Here is a 24,803-nt window from a genome sequence, read left to right as displayed (position 1 = left end):
GAAGATAAGTTGGCATTTAATGAAAAGCACGTATTTTTAATGCTAGATTTCAGAAAAGTTAGATTTATTCTTCAGACAAGGTCAAGCCATTATATTATTACATGATAGTAGCAGCTTAGAAAAAGTGTTGAGTGTGAAGCTTGTGTTAAGTTTGTGTACTTGTCAGCAATTGTCAGATTACAGAGGTTGGCAGAATTGTCACCTGTGCTGCTTAACCTGCCTGTCTCAGTCTGCACCATTTGGTCAGATGGCAGGTGTGAACTTGCTCTGTCCAGCCAGCCCTAGTTCTCTTTCCTCAGTGACTGCATAGTGGAATAAGCTGGGTTGGGTTTTCACATTTCCGAATTTTTTTTTTGGGTAAAGATTTCTTCAGAGTCTTGCAACCAAGTGTTCATATGAAAATTGAGAACTGTGTCCATAGGAAGTAACTAGTATCTTGTATTGGAAAAAGGCTCCACAAAATACTGTGTACAACAGTTTCTATAACTTCTCTAAAGATGGGAATGTACATGTTATTGCTGTGTCCCTTAGGTGAAGATGCAGACTTGTGCAGTGAATTGTTACAGGAATCACTTGATGCACTGAGAGCTCTACCAGAGGCATCCCTTTTTGATGAAGGGACTGTATCTTCTGTGTGGCTGGAAGTGGTAGAAAGAGCTACTAAATTCCTAAGGTCTGTTGTGACTGGGTAAGTTTCTCTTTTTTTAGCTGTTAAATGGCAAGCTTGTGTCTCTCAGAAGCTGGTGGTATAAACATAATGATTTATAGAAAACTGGGAAGATTTCCTTCATTTTCTAATGTTGTAATACAAGCAAGCAAAAAATTAATCAAGTATTGAAATGATGCTCTTTAAATATGATTTAGTGATTTTAATTGCTTAAGAAAAATCTGAATTGGAATATTCTGAATCACTGCATGAAGACTTAACCCCAGAATTCTGTTTTACTAGTGTAAACATATCCACAGAAAAATGCTTTGGTAATACTATATATGTGCACTCTTAATTGTGGCTTTCAAGTATAGTAAAATAATGCAGATTTCTGTGCATGAGGGAAAATATGCTCACGTTGGAGAACAGTCCCCTGCTCTTCTGTGTTGTTTAAGTAGGCTTCAAGTTACCTTTTTACAGTAGTTGCTAGAAATTGTCTTTTCAATACTGGAGCTACATCCTTAAGGTGAATGTCATAAAACATTTGTCATAAAACATGTCATAAAACATATTTGAATTTCACCTGTGAAAAATATTTTTCACGTTCTTAGTATGTTTAATAGAACTGTAGATAGTGAAGCTTGAGGCATTTCTAAAGCCTAGCTGCCACTCTAAAGCTTGATCTAGTCTGGAATGTGTGGGCTTTTCTTCTCAGCTGCTTTCATCACCACTTCTATGTTTTTCTGTAACTTCTTGGCGTGCTGTAGAAGCTTTTGGTAAGCAATTACGTATTATTTCCTATTAGTTAATATATATTGTTTGACTTTTAAATAGAGATGTGCATGGAGCTCCCAGTACCAAAGGGCCAGGAAACATTCCTTTGCAAGACCAGCACTTGGCACTTGCCATATTGCTTGAACTGGCAGTGCAGAGGGGTACACTAAGGTGAGAAGCACAAGCACTCTGATTTTTAACCATCACTGTCTGTTGGAATGGGCTGAGCAGTCTGCAGTTTTCATGGGTTTGGGTTTCTTTTAATAACTGTGGTTCAAAGCATATAAACTTTTTCACTAATGCAGTGGTGATTGAGATCTAATACTATCTAGATTATGAAAACATAAGAAATGGGTTTTGCAATCTGTTTAAGACAGAAGGCCCTCATGTCTGATTTTGCTAAACTTCAAAGTGTAGAATTGTATGGATAACCTAACCCAGTGTTTTTAGAAATGTTTTTTAATAGAAAGTATTTATTTCCTCTTTCAGCCAAATGTTGTCTGCAGTTATGTTGCTGCTTCAACTTTGGGATAATGGAACGAGGGAAACGGATAATGAGCGATCTGCACAGGGAACAAGTGCACCCCTTCTACCTTTGCTACAAAGATTTCAGAGTATAATATGTAATAAAGACATGCCCAATACTGAGGAAGAGATTCAGGTACTTATTCATGGATTATTTGGAAGGGGCATTGTGCTGTAATCAAATTTCATTTGCCTAGCTAAAACAATCATGAAATTATCCAAACAAAATTGGCGGTGTTGGTTTTGATGTAAGATGTATGCACCATGGTTGCTTGGTTTTCATGTGAGCATTTGAGTTTCTTAAGGTAGGGGGAAGAATGTCACAGCATGGTTAGAGGTAAACATTGTGTTTCATAGTTAATGCTGTTGTGATAATGAACTTAGATGAGGCTAAATAACTTTTTTGCAGATTTGGACTGTTATTTTGTTGTGTTTATAGTTAATTGAACTATGACTCTTAGTGAAAATTAGTGACGTTGATAAAAGAGAAATCAATTTTTTTATGCTTGTAACTTTGTATTATATTCACAATCTGACTACTTTCTCAACATGCATGTTGTAAATTTTTCTGTAATTTAAAAAAAAAAGGATGTGCAGAATTAATGAATTTTCTCTTACACTTGAGCAGCTAGTCATCTTGTCTAAACTTTATTGTGTATCAGTGTATGTAGTCTCATAGATATCCCTTGGAGATTTTTCTGACTGCTCTTTTCTCTTTTCCAGCTCCTGACTTACCCTCTAAGTCCAAATGAAAGTTTTCTGAGGTATCTGACTTTGCCACAGGACAACGAGCTGGCGATTGATCTGAGACAAACAGCTGTGGTGATCATGGCCCATTTAGACCGCCTTGCCACCCCATGTATGCCTCCACAGTGTAGCTCTCCTACATCTCATAAGGTAATAGTTTGCAGTATCAAATTCAGTAAGATGTTTTCCCTGAAAGCATAACTGAATTTCAGAATGCAAAGAAAACAGCTCCTAAGAGTCTTCAAATTCCTTTCTGATTTTCAAAACATAAACTTGAGTTCCAAAATTTGTCATAATTGGGTAACTTTTATTACATCGGCCCTTTTTTAATCAGCCTTCAAGTGCAATTTTATGGTTTATGAACCTTTTTTTTCTTACCACACTGGCTAATTCTGCTGTATTTTGAGCTGTTCCCTGTGTTTCTCAGAGTAAATTCTCGAGACCAGACTTTATGGGGGGGTCTGACATACTAAAAAAATAAAGAAAAAAAGTAAATGCAAAACTTCCCAACTTGAAAAATCTCTGAATCTCTTAATGTAGATATTTATAGCTCGTTTAGTACCAGATGTAACTGAATATGATGCATGCAAGTCTTTATTTTTGATATCCTCTAATTAGGTAGGTTTTATTGACGATTGGCAAGAATAGTCAATAAAACTATTCTTAAAATAGAAATATTCTTAAAATATAAAACTAATGTCCTCAGATTTGAATATATTTGAAATATAGAAGTTTAAAAAATAATTGCTCTATGCACTTTATTAAGTTGTAAATTTAGTACTTACAGCATTTCTTATTTCCTAGGGATCACTGCAAGAGGTCATTGCTTGGGGATTAATAGGTTGGAAATACTATGCTAATGTGAGTGGTCCAATTCAATGTGAAGGACTGGCCAACCTTGGTGTTGTACAGGTTGCTTGTGCAGAGAAACGTTTTCTGATATTGTCTAGAAATGGAAGAGTTTATACACAAGCATATAACAGCGATACTCTGGTGAGAGCTTTTTACATATTTTTAAAAATTTGTTCTCTTCTGTATTACCTCTGAAGTCTGCTCTTCTAAATATTTACAATTCCTTAAGAGAGTAGATGGAGACATGCTGATTTTTGTGTGCTTCTGTACTGTTGTATTTGAATTTTCAGAAATAGTGGGGTTTGTCTCTTGGTTGGTTTGATGAAATGCACATGGATTCTGTAATTTCTATCAGGCTAGAGGTTATGGATACAGTGGTAATTGCTTTTATTGGTGTTCTGGCCTTGATAACTGCAGAAATTGGCAAATATGGAATGGATGTTACTTTAGTGATGTGTGTACAAGCTGTGTAGTTTGTCAAACAAAAATATACTGTAATACATTTTGTCACTGAGATAGCCTGTAATGTTAAGATAAACACCATTTTCATATGTACTGAAGTCCTTATAAGGATGGGAACAAATAACTTCAGAGCATTGCTTTTGTCATATTTGACCATTTTTATTTTGTGCCTTCACCTCATTAATTAGAGAGCAAAGTTTTGATAAAACTTTGACAGGAAAACTGTGCCTCATTATGGGATGGAAAATATCAGCAGTTTTTGTAAGCACATTGCTTTTGCTCTGTTTGCAGGGACCACAGCTGGTGCAGAGTCTAGCTTCCAGAAATATTGTGAAGATAGCAGCGCATTCAGATGGGCATCACTATCTAGCTTTGTCAGCAAATGGTGAAGTTTTCTCTTGGGGTTGTGGAGATGGTGGAAGACTAGGTCATGGGGATACAGTGTATGTATTAAAAATAATCATAACATATATTTTCAAGTGTTCTGAATTCATAGTAAAAATTACTTTGTTGTGTATATAAGCAATATTCAGCATTTGACATTTGTCTCTGTTACTGAACAGAAGTTGCATTCTCCCTGCATGTTTTCTCTGTCTGGAATATTCCCAGTTCTGTAATAATGCTATTTTCTGAAATAGTTGAAGGTAAAGGGTGTACTAGTGAGCACTGTTATTAGGCCTTTTATTAATGGTTTTATGAATCCAGAACACATTTTCTCTGAAACACTGACTCATGTGTTGGAGTGGGGTCATCATTTTTTATGCAATCATGTTGTACATTATTCCATTTTTTCTGGATGTTACTGTCCTGCTTTTGTGTGGAATCTATCTTCTACAACAGTATTGTATAGGGGGTGTACATCAATACATTTTAGAGATTTTAAGTGTCTTCCCCCACTGCACAATTCCCTCTGAAGCAAGAGAGAGACTACACAGGGGTTATCAGTGCCATGAAATTAATTGTTGAGATACAGTAATTGCAGGTAATATTTTTAACAATAGGCAATTTTGTAAAAACATTGCATGAACTCAATTGGAAACAGAAGTTGGAGTTACTATGCATTCTTTCAGTGGTTTTTATATTGTTGAACAATTTAAACTTAATTTGGCTTGTAGCTCTATTTGTATTTTGATACTTCAGACTAATAATAAGACTTGCAGGTAGAATTGCAGCAATTCTAACAAATGTCACACCTTTTATCAACTTCTCATCAACTCACCTTTTGTGAAATATGTCACCTTCTCTTTAAATAGTCCTCTGGAGGAACCCAAGATGATATCTGCTTTATCTGGGAAGCAAGCTGGGAAACATGTTGTTCATATTGCATGTGGAAGCACCTATAGTGCAGCCATTACTGCTGAGGGAGAGCTGTATACATGGGGAAGAGGAAACTATGGCAGGCTTGGTCATGGTGAGTTAGTTGATATTGTCAAATAAGTTGTTAAAGAATTGTTTGGTGCCTGTAGCAAATGATCTTTCATCCCATGTAAAGCTGATTTGAGAACTTTATGTGGCTTTATGTGAATTGAAATAATTATGGGAGGGATTGTTTCAAACCCACTTAATTCCTATGAGTTATCTGGAAATAAGCAATTGGATGGAGAAGAAAAAACTGCAGTGTTCTCTGTTCCCTTCCTTGTGAATCTAAGACTATTTAATGGGTTAAATCCTTGTTGTATGTCTCAGAAACCCTACGGGAGCTTAGTCATGATACTCAAATCTGAAAACAAAAGTAAATAACACAGCCCTACACCCACCTAACAAAACGTCCAAAAACAAACAAGCAAAAAAAAACAAACAAAAGAACCTGTCAGGCCGTCTGGGTTTTGCTTCTCACAGAATTACTTTGTTTTGAAGGTTCCAGTGAAGACCAGACCATCCCAATGCTGGTCACAGGGCTGAAAGGACTCAAAGTTATTGATGTGTCGTGTGGGAGCGGAGATGCTCAGACTCTTGCAGTTACTGAAAATGGTTAGTAGCAAACAAAACTTTTAAGTAAGCTTACCTTCCTTCCTTTTACTCTGAACACACTTGTACTGCAGATATGTTTATTTCTTGAATTCTTGAATTAGAATTTGAAGCTAAAATTCCTTCTGGGGAAATATATATGTACATTTATACATTTTGCATATAGTGTTGCAGATACATTTCCACGCAGAGATATGTAGTATGTTCCTTATGAATATGCAAATATATTGACTTATGGTGTGTATGTATTTAAAATGGCCTAGTAAATGCATAATGGACACACAAAATAATGCATATATGCTCATGTGTTTAAATTTTATTGATTTCTGTATAAGTGCAAATATCTCATGTTGTCACGAGAGCCAGAATTCAGAGTAGGAGAGCTGTCTCTGTTAAACCTTTGTAAGTGTCAAAGAGAAGCTGTGTGAAAGTTCCTGTTTCCAACATCCCTGACCAAGTTGCCTAGGAGGAGAAAGATTCAAAACCTGCATTTCATTGTGGAGGTTATGCACGAAGGTCATCTCTTAGAAAGCAGATGGGTCTTGGAAGCTAGTTGTTCCTTTGCAATATAGCTGACTAATATAATGTGCATTGTTAAAAAACTGAAATGTTTGTTCATACCCATTTTTATCCTTCTTTTTTTTCTTTTGGTCTCTTCCTTGCATACTTTCATTGTTTATCAGAGTACCTTAGGGACTAGCTTATGCAAGTAGGGAGCACAAATGCATCCAAATGTAAAACAAGACTTTCCTTTTGGACATGCATGGGTTTACCATTCTTGAACCATAATTTTATTTAGTGCAGATGCAGAATGACTTGACTATTTCTATGTTCATACATCAGGACTTAGCTTTAGCAATGTATTTTGGAAGATAGACATGGTGATTTCATTACATTTTGAGAAACACTTGAATGACAAACTGAAAATTAAAATAGGTTTCACAGATGATTTTGGCATTTGATGTGGAAAACATTTTGTGAATTCTTAAAAATAATAAAAGAAAGCAATGTTTAACTTGCTTGATTTACAGTAAATCCTATGCTTCATATATTTATAAGAAGGACTTTCCATACGCTGATAGATTTTCAGTGAACGCTGTATGTTGCACTTTTTATGTTTACTTTTGTCAGCATGAAAACTTTTCAAATGTTATTCTTTCTTATTGTCACAAGCAATTAGAAATTAGTTTGTAACTTATATTCTTAGAATACAATTTAAAATTTGTGCTTATTATAGAATCTCAGATTTTTAAGAACTTACTTGTTAAAACAGATGACTTAGTTACATGAAAAAGCAGTGCAATTATTTTTTGTTTTCCTTCTGCTGATTTAAAGGCCAGGTGTGGTCTTGGGGTGATGGAGACTATGGAAAACTGGGAAGAGGAGGTAGTGATGGTTGCAAGACTCCCAAGTTGATAGAAAAACTTCAAGATCTGGACATCGTGAAAGTACGCTGTGGGAGTCAGTTTTCTATTGCTTTAACCAAAGATGGCCAGGTCTACACCTGGGGAAAAGGTGACAATCAGAGACTTGGGCATGGAACGGAAGAGCATGTTCGATATCCCAAACTGCTGGAAGGCTTGAAAGGTAATTATCAGAGCTGGAAATATTCCAAAGTTCCTTTTGCTGCTGTTGGAGCTTTTTATGGGACACAAATGAACTCCTCTTTAAGAGTGACGATACCATCTACCCTGTCATATTTCATGCTGGTAGCACTGAAAAAGATAATAGTACACATTTCCCATCACTCCTGCATTTACATCTGCAAGATTTTAGCGGGCTTAAAGACCCTGTTATGACTATTTAGAATGCTGCTTGTCCTGTGTTCTCTTTATTCTTACTGCTTTGCTTTTATTAGGTTCACAGAAATGCTTATTTAAAGCATGTATGTTTGCATTGTCATGCAAATAAATATTATATACAATACATGCTTAGATTAAGGCAGGTGAATGGAATAAATGAAAATAACAGACAACAAATAATGTCACTAATGTTGTGTTTGTGCCAAAACTTTTGACAGTTTGTCACAGAGTGAAAATAACTTCTTCCATTTGTGAGACACCTGAGGTTTTGTAGGGGAAGATGAAGAGGAAACTTTTTTTTGCTCTGTCTTTCCTTTAAATTGTTATTCATATATGTTGAATGATATAAATGAGAATAACTTCTGAACTAGTGACTGGAAATAATTTTACAGTCTCCCTTTTTAAATGGGGACATATTTTAATCTTAAAAGCTTCTAAGTAGAAGGGACACAAAGTAGAAGATTTTTTAAAACTTTTTAACTTTTGTACTTACCCACCTCTCAATTTATGCTTCGCTGTACTCTTCCAATCCATTACTGAGGCAAAAATGAGACTCTTGACAGCCATAATATATAATATATTTTTAGTTAAGCATGGTTGTAATTAGCAGAGTTTTCCTTACCTCTGTTCATTTTTCTGTTAATGATTGTAATATTTAAGTTATATTTTCAATATATAACTTTCCTATAGGAAAGAAAGTGATAGATGTGGCAGCTGGATCTACCCATTGTTTAGCACTGACTGAAGATAGTGAAGTGCACAGCTGGGGAAGCAATGATCAGTGTCAGCATTTTGATACTTTGCGTATCACTAAACCAGAGCCTGCAGCTCTCCCAGGATTAGACACAAAGCATATTGTTGGAATTGCTTGTGGACCTGCTCAGGTAGGTTTTATTTTTGAATGATTTGGTTTTACCTCCCACTGATGTTAGGTCTGTATTCTAATCCTGGTCTGTCTTTCTGTGCTTGAGTGACTTCCCGTATTCTTATTTCTTATTCTGAATAAATGAAGGCTTTGGAAAAAACAGATCTTGTGCAGTTGTTCTGCCAAAAAGGGGTGATTAGTTTTCCCTCTAAGTATTCTGAAAATTTGCCTGTTTAATTTGATACAGCAATTGAGGAATTGTCAGCAGGATGTTTCCTGTGGCAAAAAGAGTGAGGTATCTGGACTGGATATGACAACACATTGGAGAATGTGATAAGAGAGTTCTGGATTGGTAGGTTTTATGTGTGTTTACAAAGATGCAAGTAGAGCGTTCTCTTCAACAGTTGTGCTGGTATTATTTCCGCATTTTCTGTTACTGTTTGAAAGCAGATTAGCTTTACACTGCTATCTGTAATCAATGTCATATTTAGAAAAGAACTAACTGGAGCTTTGTGTATTGTTTCCATTTTTAGAGTTTTGCTTGGTCATCATGTTCTGAGTGGTCAATAGGCTTGCGGGTGCCTTTTGTGGTGGATGTTTGCCCCATGACATTTGAGCAGCTGGATCTGTTACTGAGACAAGTGACTGAGGGAATGGATGGATCCTCTGACTGGCCCCCTCCTCAGGAAAAGGAGTGTATGGCTGTGGCAACATTAAACCTTCTAAGACTTCAGGTACCTTCAATTTACACACTGAGCACTCATTGAGATAAATGTTTTTGCTGAGTTGCTTGGATGGAAACAGTGACCTTTAATGTGCCTTAAAACACTTCCATTGATTTTAAAAAATGAGATAACTACCCTGTAATTTTATACTCTTTGGAATGTGGCATCTAGTGGTTGTTTTTTTTTTTCTTCTTGACAGCTTCTGGGTTTCATTAAGAATGAGCTATAAAAACAATATCTAAATGGATTAAGCCTTGTATACTTAGAGATTTTGAGCATTTTTATGAGTTTTAAATAGCATTATTAAAAGTGAATGACCTTTTAATTGGTGTCACTGTCACTGAAAATGTGCTACATTTTCTAGAATAATGTAGTGATGCACAAACAGCTTAGGTTATTCTTTAGTTTTACTTCAGAACTTTGGGGCTTATAGCTACCGTTCGTAATCTTTGAGTATTGATTTAAATTCAGTATGTGGGCAAGCCAGCATTTCCCTTCAATTTTCAGATTTGCAGGTGAAAGTTTGTGTCTCGGTCACTGAACTTACTTGCTTGCTCCAGGATTGACTTCACCCCCCATCTCCACCAAGTTCATATGTCAATTAAAATTTGCCCTTTTTTCTCCCCTTTGTTACAGCTTCATGCTGCCATTAGTCATCAGGTGGATCCCGAATGCCTTGGCTTGGGGTTGGGCAGTATCCTGCTCAACAGCCTGAAGCAGACAGTGGTAACATTGGCAAGCAATGCTGGGGTTCTCAACACCGTGCAGTCAGCAGCTCAGGCAGTGCTGCAGAGCGGCTGGTCTGTGTTGCTGCCCACAGCAGAGGAGCGAGCCAGGGCGCTCTCAGCACTCCTACCCAGCGCAGGTTGGTCCTCAAAGTGAAGCCTCTTTGTTTGGTCCTTACATTTTGAGTTCATTAATAGCTTCTTCCATTCTTAGTTTCAGGAAATGAAATGAATGTAAGCCCAGGACGGAGATTTATGATTGACCTCTTGGTGGGCAGCTTGATGGCTGATGGAGGCTTAGAGTCTGCACTAAACGCTGCTATTACTGCGGAAATTCAGGTGTGTGTCATCAGCTTTGCAGTTCAGGTTCTTCTGCAGGGCACTGGATTTGTTACTTTTATAAACAGTAAATGTGCCTTCAGCTGTGAGCTGTTCAGCAGCTACTGGCGTGTGTCCACCATGGTTTTGTAGAGTTTCTCTACTCTTTTTATCTTCACCACCCTCATCTCTCTCTTTTCTTTTCTTTTTATATTATGGTTATTTTAAAAAAGTGTGCCCATATGGTTGTTACGGAATATACAATACACATTTTGTGTGGTAGGAATTGTTTCATTTCTGCCATAGGTATAAGTAACTTGATCTTGTTACCATGAATACTTGTTAGCAAAATGTTTCATAATCATAGTGGAAGTTTGTGTGTTTTCTTTAACTTGATTTACTTTTTTAGGATATTGAAGCCAAAAAAGAAGCACAGAAAGAAAAAGAAATTGATGAACAAGAAGCAAATGCATCAACACTTCATAGGAGCAGAACTCCATTGGACAAAGACCTTATTAATACTGGAATCTATGAATCTGCAGGAAAACAAAGTTTACCATTAGTTCAGTTAATTCAGCAGTTACTGAGGTAATTGCTTTGAATTTCTTTTACTTTTGTACAGAAGATGTATTTGGATGTTCTATGAACTAGTCATCTAAAGACTGGTTACTTTTGGTTAGCAAATAAAGTCTTCTGCTAGCATTTTTACCTCCTCAGAATTCAAAATATTGAACATTCTCCTAGCTTATCTGTAGTTCTGAGATGTTTGCTGAGGAGCAATTTTCTATACCTAATAACCCAGTTTTGCAAAGACCTATTGCCTTGCTTTTGTGTATTTTGATACTTCTTCTCTGGAAGAAGTATCTAAAAGTTCTTGCACCAAATGTAGGACGGATGTTTAAAAGCCTGTCCTTACAAAGTGTGAGAATCACCACAGATTTATTTAGAACTGAATATTTTGTCCTATTTATTTAGACCTACCTCCATGAGACTGTAAGTGGGGAAGAAACATGAATTTAAGATTCTTGATGGGGAATTGTGAACGCATGACCAATTAGGGTGCTGAGAACAAAACTTCTTTATGTCTGCCAGTGGAGCTACAGGAGTACTTAACATGTAGCATGTATAGCAGGAAGTAATTATGAGTTTACCAAGAAATTTATTGCACTTTTTCACTTAATTTTGATGGCAACCATGTAATCAATACTGAGACTCTTCTGAGCTATGTAGTGTCATGACTTTCGTTGCAGCCTCTCAATGAAAGTTGTCAGATTATGTGTTCTGTCATCACTCACTACAACACACAAACATGAGGTATTTCACAAATGCTGTTAACCAAAATGTGTCAGTCAGACTATTGACTTTTTAAGTACTATTATGCAAAGAAGTGAAAGTTCAGCATAGAAACTTTGTATAGGTTTCTTACATATTTATGCAAAATTTTAGCAAAAGCCTAACCCATGGACTGTGTACTGTACTCACTCTGAGCTGCCTTTAAGTACTTTGTGATACTTTTATACCACTTAGGAACATCGCTTCACAGACAATAGCCAAACTAAAAGATGTTGCTCGTCGCATTTCTTCCTGCATGGACCAAGAACTTTACAGCAAGGAGAGATCTGCTTCTCTGGACCTGTTACTCCGTTTTCAGCGTCTACTTGTTAGCAAACTTTACCCAGCAGATTGTGTTGGCCAGGTCCCTAATACATACAGTAAGTTGTTGTTTAAAAAAAAAAAAAAACCCCAAAAAAACCTGCTCACCCCTCCCTAAGTATTTCTGTAATATCTTTTACAGGATAGCAGTTGCTTATTTTAATTTATCTTCTTGTCTCATTTATCAGCCAAGTTGCTGAGTCTTTCTGAATAGTGTTTGAAAGTAGTTTATTTACATTGTTTTCTGTAAATGAAAAAATTTTTTTGTTAGGTAATAGATCTAGATAATAAACTTCCTATAAATTTTTAAAAAGATGTGATTTCTTAAATTAGTGCTAATATTGAGTGGCCTAATTTCAGAAGAGTTTGGCAGCTTTTGAAGTCTGTTTCTTGAAGATGACGGTGATGGTTTTCTGTGCTCTTCCTCTGTTTTTATACAGGTCCTGACCTCTTAGGTGTTGGTTCTTTACTGAAGAAATACACTGCTCTTCTGTGCACTCACATTGGTGATATACTTCCTGTGGCAACCAGCATTGCTTGTACTAGTCATAGGCATTTTGCAGAAGTATCTCGTGTCGTGGATGGAGATTTAACAGGTAGGCTTTTACTTGCTGTCCTCCTTTCTTCCCCTTCCATGGAATTTTAAGATATTCCTGGAAGTTCTGAATGACTAAGAAGGAGTCAGTTCAATTTTTTCATTAGTGGAAGAGGAGGAGGTCAAATTCAATGAGGAAGGCAAGAGCTTTGTACTCAACAGTAATCAAAGGCAGAATATACTGATGGTGATTTACTTCTTCAATGCAATGAACATAGAACTTGAACTAAATGCATTTTCTGTGTTTTTTCTCTCAGGCATTCTTCTTCCAGAACTGGTGGTTTCTATAGTGCTACTCCTCAGTAAAAATGCTGGATTAATGCAGGAGGCTGGTGCTATCCCTCTGTTGGCTGGCTTGCTAGAACATCTTGACAGATTTAACCACTTAGCCCCTGGAAAGGAAAGGGATGACAATGAGGATTTAGCATGGCCAGGAATAATGGGTATGTACTTGGTAGCATCTGAACTGCTTTCATAAAGAAGCTGTATAAAAATGGTGATTGTTCGTGAACTACTCTCAGGAAGGGAATTCTACTTCAGAGTACAATGCTTTATTAACCAATTTATATGGCAGTCATATTGCAGTATTTATTTCTGTCAGTATATTCTTAAGGAAGTTACATACAGAGGTAGGATTAAGCAGAGTACAGATGCAGCTTTTTCAAGAAGTAGTTTACATAATGTAGTATTTTGAGTGTGAAAAGTTGTGGTGAAAACCTGAGTAGTACATCGAGACATTTTGTCACTAAATTCTGTCTGTAACACAAAGGATGAGTAATATGAAAGCTTTGAAATAAGGAATTTTTATTCTCAGGGCACTTTGTAATATGAGCTGTGCCTATGGTCAAAAAAGAAGCATCTTTTATATTAAAAAAATCTGAATTTATGCTGAAATGAAATATATAGCAAATTCCTTGCAGGCAAGTGAGTAATAAAACCAAAGTAGTTTGGAGGAAGAAGTGATTAGAGCAGTGATTTGCCAGAAAACTGATTGTTCTGCTCCACCTCCACACAAAACAACCCTATAGCTGGGCAATGCTGCATGACATTAGAGATTAATGCATAAAAGAACACAGTATACAATTTAATTGCATAATATGTAGACAGGAACATACTAATAGTCATTTTACTTTTGAGCATTTAAAAAAATAAGCAGCCTTTGAACAGAAGTGAAGAATTGGATTAGTCAACTATTAAAAGAATGTTCAGAAAAAAACCCTTTCTGATTTTTTGTTGATAAGTTCTTTTCTATTTCATATGTGTAGGTTCATTTTTTACTGGCCAGAGTTGCAGAAACAATGAGGAGGTGACACTTATACGTAAGGCTGATCTAGAGAACCACAACAAAGATGGAGGATTTTGGACAGTGATCGATGGTAAAGTGTATGATATAAAGGACTTCCAAACCCAGTCATTAACTGGCAGTAGCATACTTGGTGAGAATTTTCATCTGACTTTAAGACATACATTACTTTTGTTTCAAAACTAGGTGGAATGAACAAATTTTTAGATACTCTACTGACTGCCTCATTCTTTCATTAGCTCAGTTTGCCGGTGAGGACCCAGTTGTTGCTTTGGAAGCTGCTTTGCAATTTGAGGACACAAGGGAATCAATGCATGCCTTCTGTGTTGGCCAATATATAGAGGTAAAAGTATTACCAGTGGGCGAATGCTTTTTAAACTAAAGCATTACTTTGCTGTCAGAATTCTTGTTGCAGCTCAGTTCTAGCTTACAGTTCCTATTTCTTTCGTGTAGCCTGACCAGGAAGTGATTACAACGCCAGATCTCAGTACTTTGTCATCGCCTCTGATAGACACAGAACGGAATTTGGGTCTTCTCCTTGGACTGCACGCTTCCTACCTGGCAATGAGCACACCACTTTCTCCTCTGGAAATTGAATGTGCCAGTAAGCAGGATGTCGTTTTGAGCTTTAATACGTGATGAATACAAGTCAAAGCATGCAGGAAAAAGACAAAGGACAAATAGATTAACTGAAAATGTAGCACTTCTTTAGTCTTGATATCTTCTTCAGGAATTCTGCATTCTTGACACTAACTACCACACTCATCAAGATCCCAGTATTTTAGCAAGATTTTAAGAGAGATTAGATAATTTTGAGCAGTTGAATTCAGAATTTTTAATACATAAAATAGTAGAGAAAATGATTCTACATATCCTATCTCACCAATTTGTCAGTTAAGAGTGCCTGAAGCATGTGGTATTAAATGTTATCTTACTGGGTGTCTTGGTTTGGTGAATAGAGGGTATAATTCAATATTAATAGCAGAAAAATAGCTAAGGCCCTGTATCTCAGAGCACATGATGGCTGCCCTGTTACTTAGTTGTTTCTCAGTTGCAGCACCTTTATTTTCCCTGTGATAAAGTTTCAGCAAATGAAAGACTTGCTAAGTCGTGTTGAAGCTGTGAATACATTTTATTAGAGGAAATTCAGTCTTGATAGCTTAGTCTTTGATCAGAATATTCACTCATGTTTTCTTTATTTTAGAATGGTTGAAGTCATCGATCTTTTCTGGGGGCTTGCAAACTAGTCAGATTCATTACAGTTACAATGAGGAAAAAGATGAAGATCATTGCAGTTCACCTGGTAACACTACCCCAAATAAATCAAAACTATATACACATCGATTAAGTTTGAGTGACCATTCACAACCCTTTCTCCAAGCTATTGCGGATAATAATATTCAGGATCACACTGTGAAGGTAAGCTCTCAGTACTTTTGTGCACAAAAACTGCTGCTGAAGAGTGACAGTGCTGGTGAAAATTCTCAAGAAGTTACAGCAAAACACTTGAAAAAGTTATTTCAGAATTACTTTTTGTGAAAGGATTGGTTGAGTGCTATTAATGGATAAAATGTGTATATTTCACTTAATAGGATAACAGTACATTTTTTTCTTCAGAAGTTTTGAGTGGGAGAAATAAAAAATATGAATATTTTTAGAAAACAAATTGATAATGCACCACTTCCCATATCAAGTTTCAGTAGCATTGAGAGATCCTGCTTATGTCCAGTTGAACTAAGTTTTTGCTGTCCACATGCAAATGTATTTTATGTTTCAGACTCATCTATGCCTTTGTCTTAAAATCCGTTTGGGCCTTAAGGTTCAGGTTTCAAGTGGTTGGAATTGTGGATATTATGAAAAATCCTTTGGTTTGCATTGATCACTATCTTCTGTAATATCTTCAGATTTTCTAATGCTCTGAGTTCAGCTCCTTTATGAGAAATAACCCCAAATAAGTCCTTGAGAATATCAATAATGGTGGACAATGATTAATGAGAAGACAATTGAAAATTATGTTTGATGACCTGACTATATCGTGAAGAGATAAAAGCAGTAGTAGCTTTGCTCCTTGAGCTATGTTGCTCTTCATACCGGAAGAAGGATATATAGGGTATTTGTACTATTGGGTTGTAGTTGCTGTGTGTTAAATTGCACATACTGAGTCTTGTATCTCAGGATTGTTAGTTCAGATTGTGGAGATTGTTCACTGTTATTTAAATGCTGCCTGTGGTGCTGAGTTCTTTCATTGTATTTTAAAACCAAAGTAAAACAGAGGCTGTTGTGTGTTTTCTTAGGACTTTTTGTGTCAAATAGAGAGATACTGTAAACAGTGTCACTTAACAACACCAATCACATTCCCTCCTGAGCATCCTGTGGAAGAAGTAGGACGTCTGTTACTATGTTGTCTTCTGAAGCATGAAGATTTGGGTAGGTAGGCTTGTGGTGTGTTTGTTTGGACCAATTTAAACTCTGCTGTGCCTGATTTTGGAAATGCATATGCAATGACTGTCTTTTCCCATTAAGGTCATGTAGCACTGTCTCTTGTTCATCCTGGTACCCTTGGAGTTGACCAGGTAAAGCACAAAACCTTACCAAAATCTGTAGTGGATGTGTGTCGTGTTGTCTACCAAGCAAAATGCTCACTGATTAAGGTAAGCCTCTTAGCTGCTGTTTAGATTAATTTTCATTTGAAGTGTTTTATTGTTATCTATTGTTCATTTTACTGTGTATTATACAATAATCTAATCTTTCAATGTCTTTTCTAGACACATCAGGAACAAGGGCGTTCTTACAAGGAAGTTTGTGCTCCTGTCATTGAACGTTTGAGATTCTTATTCAATGAACTACGCCCAGCAGTTTGCAATGATCTCTCTATAATGTCTAAATTTAAACTTCTTAGTTCCTTGCCCCGGTGGCGAAGGGTAGCTCAGAAAATCATTAGAGAAAAAAGGAAAAAAAGAGGTAAGGCAGCATTAGTGTTGTATTCACTTTGAAACAATGAAAATCCATCTTATTTCAAGGTGTACTGCTATTTGAGACTCTCTTTAGATAAAGCATTAAACCCATTTGCTTTCTGCTGCGTTTTCATGAAGTTTTCTAAACCAATGGTTGCATGTTAGTTCTAATGGCAAGAACTGGCAAAGAGGAGTGTCAAGTATAGTTGAGGCATGTTTCTTCATATTTCAGTGTATTAAAAATGATCCTTCAATACCAGACCATCTGAATTGTTTTCGTAACATTTCACTGGAAGTGATATCTATTTTATTTAAGTGTAGTCAAAATGTGGTTTAACTGGAAATAATGTGGTGAACATATACCAAAGTGCTTTTCAAGTTCATCTTTAAAGATAAATGCATATTGCAGGTAATACCAGGGTTAATTTGGTAATAGTTGGACATGGAGTTCACCAAGAATACATTTCCATTTTATTACAAACAGATCTTAAGCATTCTGTGTGCTTAGGTTATCATGCAAGCCTAAAAATTTGGCACTGTAAAATCTTATCAGACTGCATGAAAGAATAATATGGTTTTTTTAATAGTGCCAAAAAAATCTGAATCTGCTGATGTAGAAGAATCCAAAATTGGAAATGAAGAGAGTGATTTAGAAGAATCTTGTGTGGTACCTCACAGTCCTGTACCTATAGATAAAAAGCCCATACCAATCAAATCACCCAAGGTAAGATCAGATTTTGAATCAACCTTGTGAATAAAAACAACAAGACAAAAAAGTATGCACTAAAGCATGATTGCTATAACTTGACATTTACTGTTTGGTGTTTGGGATGTATAATTCGGTGTGACACATTGTTTCAGTGAAGCCTGAAATAATTCTTAAAAATAAGCTTGTACTATGTATTTAGTATATGTAAAAATACCTCCTCTAACTTTTAAATTATTGATAATCTTAGGTACAGCTTCATTTCAAAATACTGTGATGGGTTGCTTCTGATTTTTTTGAATATTAACACATTTGAAATTTTATGTAGCAATAGTAAACAAGATAATGAATTACAAATAATGCTAAGCTCTTTCCTGACACTGAAGATCTTCATTTTTTTTCACTCTTGGTATTTTAAATTTGGAATTTGTTTTGCATGAAATAACTTATATTTTCAGTAATTTTAAATGGTTTAAAAAGTTTTAGCATGCTATTTTCTTGTTTTGCAGGATAAGTGGCAGCCAATTTTGAGTACAGTTACAGGTGTCCACAAATACAAATGGTTGAAGCAAAATGTTCAAGGCTTGTATCCACAGTCTGCCCTCCTTAACACCATTGTTGAATTTGCACTTAAAGAAGAGCCGGTGGATGTAGAAAAAATGAGAAAATGTTTATTAAAACAGGTAAAATGAATGAAGATGGGCAGTTTACATAATTATGAGGATTATTAGCAGTTTATGTAAGTATGACAGTTTATTTTTTCTCTTTTACAGTTGGAAAGAGCAGAAGTTCGTCTGGAGGGAATAGACACTATTCTGAAATTGTCAGCTAAAAATTTTTTGCTCCCATCAGTGCAGTATGCTATGTTCTGTGGATGGCAGAGGCTTATTCCAGAAGGAGCCAATATAGGGTAAAACTTCTTACTGCTTTTGCTCCCACAATTCTTTAATAAGAAAACAATACTTACTGTTGTTGTTTTTCCCTGAAGGGAACCTCTTACCGACTGCTTGAAGGATGTTGATCTGATCCCACCATTTAACAGAATGCTGCTGGAAGTGACTTTCGGAAAGTTGTACGCGTGGGCTATTCAGAATGTCCGAAACATCTTGTTAGATGCTAATGCAAAGTTCAAAGAACTAGGTGAATCTCATCTTGTTGCTGTTGTCTGTGGAGAAAACTGTATTGTTCCCTTTTTTTTAAGTACCCAATAATTGGGATGTTAAAATAAATTTCCTTGATTTGTGCTGACAATTAGCTTAACTTTTGTCTGTGTGTGGTTTCAACCTTCCCACCTTGAGCCCCTGTTAACTTGCTTTTCAGTGTTTAGGAGTGTGTTGCTGATATTCCAGCAACAGATGATTGATTACTCATTAGTAACATTTTACCATTAAAATAAAAATTATAAAAAGTTTCTTGGAACTTCAGCTTGTAAGTTCTTAAAGCCAAGTAGGGAAAAATACTTTAAACCATCAATCAAACAAATCTATAACCTATTCAATTGTAGCTCCCAAACATCAGCTGATTTTGTTATTTATATCACCTTTGAACTAGGTCTGCAGCCTGTTCCTCTTCAAACAATTACTAATGAGAATCCAGCAGGACCAAGTCTTGGAACTATTCCACAAGCACGTTTTCTGCTGGTAATGCTGAACATGTTGACGCTGCAGCATGGTGCAAATACCTTGAGCCTCCTCCTCAATTCTGGCATGCTGGCCTTGACACAAACCACCCTGCGGCTGATAGGTACAATTCTTCTTTCTTACTTGGAGGAAAACACATGCTTTACTCATCTCCTGTATTTTTTACCTGTTGGTATACCCAAGTTACAGAACTACTTTGCAGCTTAAAGGTAGTGCTTGATGCTATTTACCTTTCCCTGACACAAAAAGCACATCTGAAAGCGTGATTGAGAAGGTTAATTCAATTGCAGCCTTTATTCACTCGTATTTTTTTTTTTCTGTTCAGTGTTTGCTTTGGCCATCCTTTGCTAAAATTTCAGCTAATGTGTAGTTTTGGTGGAAATGTTACAAATAAATTAAAAATGGAAAATTTAAAATGAAACCAGTAAAAACCGCCTACTCTCTATTCTACAGTTCATTTGTTCTACATGTTAAAAATGTTCCCAGTCTGCATATTTAAGCTTGAAGCTTTCTTTGTTCTGTTATAAGGAGTTCTGATGTGTTCCGCCATGATTCAAATTGCCATGGTTTTTCTTTTTTTTTTCTTTTTAGATAATAGCAAACATTTGTTTCTGTAACTTGTACTTAACTGGTGTGTCACAGAAAGTTCTTAAAAAAATTCTCTTTGTAGAACCATTTAGCCAATTGAGTCATCATTATTAATGTCTCTTATTTGTCACTTTTTTTTTGTTCAAAATTAAGTATTTCAATGCTTGTGCATTCAAAACCATTACATCCTAGTTTATTTTAAAGGTCATTTAACTTATTACCTGTTCAGTCAGCTTTCCTGTTTGTTTCTGCTTTTGTATTACCAAGTTTGTGCCTGAAAGTTTATGTGTGACAAAGGTATGTATAAAAACTTGTGGCTGGATTCCATTTGTTTCATGTTTTTTTCCTTTTTAGGACCCAGTTCTGATAATATTGAAGAAGATATGATTGCTTCTTCTCATGGGGCTTCTGCCACAGTCCTAGAAGAGTCAAGAAAGGAAACTACACCTGTTCAACTCCCTGTTTCTGGACCAGAGCTGGCAGCCATGATGAAAATTGGTACCAGAGTGGTGAGAGGGGTAGACTGGAAGTGGGGTGATCAGGTACAACTTCTTTCATACACTTCTTTCAAGTGTTGGGTGTTCTCTAATCTAAAGTCTCTATCCAGTGGACTGTATGCAAAGTTTCTGGTCAACTAAAGGCATTTTACATTCAAAAAATGTTGAATTAAGTATATGAGAATTTAACAGAAAGTAAACCTTGTGTTCCAGCTGGTCCTCAGAGATCAGAGGGGCTGATTGCAGCTGGCCTTAATTTCTGATTGTAGCCCAGTTAAACATTGTAAGTCTGGTTCAGTTTGGAGGAGAACTTCCATGAGCACAGGAGCACAAATAGTGCAGTTTGCCAGTGCAGTACTGTAGGTCTGGTGAATTCAGTAAGGACTTGTACGATCCAGATTTGCAAGTAGTGTGGTTTGGTTTATTGAAGCACCAGAAAAGCAGGTTGTAAGTCCACCAACTACCCAGTGTTAGTATGTGTTGTAACAGAAAGCATAGTAAGAAATCTAGTAACACCATATATATTCATACACACATACACACACACACATCTGTGTGTATGTAAATGAATATTCCCAGGTGTGCTCCAATGCAGTTGGAGATGCAAAGCTTGCATAAAGGCTTCCCTTCTGGAGGAGAAGAGAGATGTAATCTGTCAATAGATCTTGAGGCAGAGTTTTCCCCCTCCAGCCCTTTCTGCCCCCTGAAGCTATTCTTCTATGCTATAAATGTTGGCCTTTCCCAAGTGGGATGGAACAATCATGTTATAGGTGGGGTTTGGTGATGTTGGTCATACATGCATTATTACACATCCCATGTTTTCCTTCATCTGCATCCTGAGGGGCGCCTAAGTTAATATGTTAATGAGGATTAATGAGGGGCTTGGTTGCTTTTTGACAGAATTTATAGTTGACAAAAGAGGTAGAATAAACAGTCCTCCTCCACATATTGAGGCAGCAGCAGGGGTTCTCTCACCTTCATCAGAGAGTCTTTATGTGCCTCCTTATCTCCTTAATAAACCGGATTTATAACAGGGCTTGTTTTCCAAGGGGAAGGGAGCATGGCTTGGTTCACACAGAGGCCCAGGTGCCCTTCTGTGCCTGACTGAAACAACATACCTGAGATCTCTGCTTCACGCCACACATCACTCAGTTATCAGGCCTTGCTGGAGTCAGGTGCAAGATAAGCAAGAGACTCAGCTCATGTTTCTCTCAAGCTGCTTTATCAATCCTTCACTTTCTTACAGCAACACTGTACAGATCTGACCACTTACCACAAAAGACTTGGAGAATTCACATAAAACATGTTAATTGTTTGTTTGGCTTCATTTTGGGAGATGTTTAGATTTCTCTTTTGGTGAGACTGCACTGATTTAACAGGAAATTGAATAATTGTTTGCTACAATAATAACCATTTCCAACTATGTAGGACATATTTCTACTTATGTAAAACACAGTAAAAAAGGTCTAACCATGAGTGTCTAAATATGCATCTTACTGGGGTGATTCTTTAGACAGTTGTGAAATATTTTCTAACTTCATGCTTAATTTTTGAAACACTGTTGAATGTTTACTGCCTAATCATTAGGTTAGCAGCAAAAAAGAGTAATTGCATTATTATTTTGTGAACTTTGGATACGAATTAGTGTTGTTGATTGTGTAACTTGAACCTCTCTTTTCTGTCAGGATGGACCTACACCAGGTTTGGGTCGTGTGATTGGAGAATTGGGAGAAGATGGCTGGATTAGAGTGCAGTGGGACACTGGAAGTACTAATTCTTATAGAATGGGAAAGGAGGGAAAATACGATCTCAAACTAGCTGAGCCACCACCTGCAACACAGCCCACAACAGAGGATTCAGACACTGAGGATGATTCTGGTAAACAAAAAAAAATTATTTTATCAAAGTGGGGGCTTTAGTTTCAGCTTCAGTTGAATTTTAAAATTGTTGTCTTGTGGTATAAAATAGTTTCTTTCACTGGAGTGAGTACTTCATCAAAGAAGATTCATTTAATAGGTTACACTTCTGACCAGAATCTTCTTAATATAACTTTACCATGAGAAAGGTAGACAAGATGGTGTCACATTTGTTGCTTGTTCGTGGCTCAGAGAAAACAGTATTATGCAGTTGAAATAGTTTCAGTTACAGATTCCAGGAGGTATACGTGTTAATATATGTTAATACCATTCAGAAGTAGGGTTTTTACTAGTTTTTTTGCTAATTTTTGCTAATTATGCATTTAGTCACAGTGTTTTCCTATTCTTGGCACTTAGTTTGGAATTTTTTTCACCTGTGTGCTGCTAGAGAAAGACTTGAAAATATGTGTGCAAGATACCTGGTTTATATTTTGCTCTTGCAGTTAGAAATAAGGAATCATTTTCATGTCAGGTTATCTCAGAGAAAGTATCTTTAACAAAGCGTTCACATCATGTTTGTCTCAGAACCTATGTGAAATAAAGTAACTCAGTATTAATTTATTCCTTTGCCTTTTGTGTCTCCCTTCAGAAGGAGAACAGGTTGAAAGGAATCTCCACCCTACTTCCATGATGCTGACAAGTACTGTGAACCTGTTGCAGACATTGTGTCTCTCTGCTGGTGTCCATGCTGAAGTCATGCAAAGTGATGCTACTCGGACTTTGTGTGGTCTGCTCCGTATGCTTGTGGAGAGTGGAACTATAGATAAGTCAGGTATATTGCACAGAAGCAATCTCATTGAGCTGTGTGCTTCTATTTTGTGCTTTGTTGTCTTGCAAGTTTGTAATCTAGTAATGTAGTTTACTAATTTTTAATCCTATTAAGGCCAAAGCTAGAAAATGCAGTTTCCGAGCTTTTAAAATTCTAATTTTTAAAGGCAATTTAAGTAATTCCGTGCATTCTTAGAATATAATCAGTAAAAGCAGAAGAAATGCATGAGATGTGAATTGTTGACTTAGGTAATTAATTTATTAGCAGCCTTTTTGTGTTTGGCAAGAGCAGTATGACTGGGTATGTTGTACTCCTTTTTGTAGCTTCTTTGTAATTTCAGAAATAATGCTGTTAACTATTTTGAAATGAGAAAACAGTGTAATGATGAGAGTTGTTTTAAAGGCATATTTAATAAAATTAATTACAGGCTCTAAAATTGAAATTAATAGTTCATGTAAAGACTGTGTAATACCTGGGTGTTCTGATTTGTCCAGAAAAGTCCCATGAAGTATATAGAGAACTACATAGCTGGTGGAAAAGTCAACTGTTATATGTATGTATCTTTTTGTTTTTAGCTTCCTTGCCAAATAAATTAGTTTATAAAGAACAGCACAGGAGTTGGTGCACGTTGGGATTCATTCGAAGCATAGCACTCATGCCTCAGATGTGCAGCACTCTTAGTACATCTCAGTGGATAACTTTGCTAATGAAAATTGTTGAGGGGCATGAATCTTTCACTGCTGCTTCACTACAGAGACAGGTAATGTGTGTATTTCCAAATCACTTCAATAGGCAATAAACTGAGTAGACTTTAGTTGTCTTAGAAAAAAAAGGTGCATTTTACAAAACAGCTGGGAAATGTCCATAAATAATTTTTTAGTTAGTTGGAAAATAGACAACATTTTCTTTATATTTAAGATTTATTGTTTTAAATATGCATCCCTTTAATTTTTGAGCCTTCAGGATATTATGGACTCCCTTGTTCTATTGAAAGGTCAAAATAGTGTTCCAAAAATGTGCTCCAGAATCTCCCATATAATGTTTCCTATAATTTGTGTAAACAAAGGAATAGCAAGTATATGGTTCGGAAGAAGTAAAATTTCATTTAAAGTTACCAAATGATGTATTGTCTACTGTCTCTCCTTCCATAGGAAACTGTTAATAATATTTTAATTACAGTCTCTCTTAAGAAGCTACATCTTTGCATCTTATTTTGGTATTGTATTTCCCTTGCCCTCTTTCCCCTTTTCTTACTTCTTTTTTTCCTTTCTTTTTTTCTTTTATTTTTTCCTTTCTCTTTTTCCATTCCTCACCATCTTGTTAGTGTCTTTTTCATGAGAATGAAGGCAACTTTATTGTGGAATGACTGCCAAATTTTAAGGCTCAGGCAGCAAAAGATCGTCTTAGTCTTTTCCTTGATAAGACACCAGCATTTTTAACTAAAGCCTTGTATTGTAAAAACCTGTTCATTTTTGTGTCATCTTCCATTAAACTCTTGCCAGTATTTTTAATATGCTGAGACTTCTGTCATCATCCTGGACTTAATGCAGTAGAGTCATCTGTGCTGTTCAGAGAATACTGGAGAGAAATGACCATTCCTCATGTACCAGCACCTAACTTAAGAACAACAAAAAGATGATACCTTGAAGTTCTATTAAGACATGTTATTGACAGAAGTTTGCAAAGAGGAGAGTTCTCTTCACTGTTAGTCACTTGTATTGCTCTTCTGGGTAGAAGATGAGGAAGCTCAAAACCTGAAATGCTCCTACT

General features: G+C 36.3%; 1 protein-coding gene across 3 annotated transcripts in view; it reads left to right on the top strand.

Moving 5' to 3' along the window:
• HERC2 (HECT and RLD domain containing E3 ubiquitin protein ligase 2) overlaps window positions 1-24,803 on the top strand; it is a 103,922-nt gene that overhangs the window by 29,930 nt on the left and 49,189 nt on the right. For 2 of the 3 annotated variants that reach the window (XM_085055685.1, XM_085055675.1), the window contains exons 7-39: window positions 532-688; window positions 1,484-1,594; window positions 1,913-2,084; window positions 2,672-2,845; window positions 3,500-3,688; window positions 4,301-4,452; window positions 5,263-5,420; window positions 5,867-5,980; window positions 7,313-7,564; window positions 8,470-8,663; window positions 9,178-9,378; window positions 10,006-10,234; window positions 10,309-10,433; window positions 10,822-11,000; window positions 11,940-12,124; window positions 12,506-12,661; window positions 12,918-13,103; window positions 13,926-14,096; window positions 14,203-14,306; window positions 14,417-14,567; window positions 15,168-15,382; window positions 16,258-16,390; window positions 16,487-16,614; window positions 16,729-16,924; window positions 17,505-17,641; window positions 18,133-18,306; window positions 18,397-18,533; window positions 18,612-18,763; window positions 19,175-19,366; window positions 20,206-20,393; window positions 22,034-22,226; window positions 22,854-23,036; window positions 23,609-23,793. In XM_085055685.1, the coding sequence (XP_084911811.1) occupies window positions 532-688; window positions 1,484-1,594; window positions 1,913-2,084; window positions 2,672-2,845; window positions 3,500-3,688; window positions 4,301-4,452; window positions 5,263-5,420; window positions 5,867-5,980; window positions 7,313-7,564; window positions 8,470-8,663; window positions 9,178-9,378; window positions 10,006-10,234; window positions 10,309-10,433; window positions 10,822-11,000; window positions 11,940-12,124; window positions 12,506-12,661; window positions 12,918-13,103; window positions 13,926-14,096; window positions 14,203-14,306; window positions 14,417-14,567; window positions 15,168-15,382; window positions 16,258-16,390; window positions 16,487-16,614; window positions 16,729-16,924; window positions 17,505-17,641; window positions 18,133-18,306; window positions 18,397-18,533; window positions 18,612-18,763; window positions 19,175-19,366; window positions 20,206-20,393; window positions 22,034-22,226; window positions 22,854-23,036; window positions 23,609-23,793 (5,573 nt within the window). The remainder of the gene's footprint in view (window positions 1-531; window positions 689-1,483; window positions 1,595-1,912; window positions 2,085-2,671; window positions 2,846-3,499; window positions 3,689-4,300; window positions 4,453-5,262; window positions 5,421-5,866; window positions 5,981-7,312; window positions 7,565-8,469; window positions 8,664-9,177; window positions 9,379-10,005; window positions 10,235-10,308; window positions 10,434-10,821; window positions 11,001-11,939; window positions 12,125-12,505; window positions 12,662-12,917; window positions 13,104-13,925; window positions 14,097-14,202; window positions 14,307-14,416; window positions 14,568-15,167; window positions 15,383-16,257; window positions 16,391-16,486; window positions 16,615-16,728; window positions 16,925-17,504; window positions 17,642-18,132; window positions 18,307-18,396; window positions 18,534-18,611; window positions 18,764-19,174; window positions 19,367-20,205; window positions 20,394-22,033; window positions 22,227-22,853; window positions 23,037-23,608; window positions 23,794-24,803) is intronic. The other variant, XM_085055695.1, reaches the window with a different exon arrangement.

This window comes from Lichenostomus cassidix, chromosome 1 (assembly GCF_008360975.1).
Source record: "Lichenostomus cassidix isolate B80296 chromosome 1, HeHo_3.0, whole genome shotgun sequence".
Classification (NCBI taxonomy): Eukaryota; Metazoa; Chordata; class Aves; order Passeriformes; family Meliphagidae; genus Lichenostomus; species Lichenostomus cassidix.
This window is presented reverse-complemented; position numbering and strand designations above follow the sequence as displayed.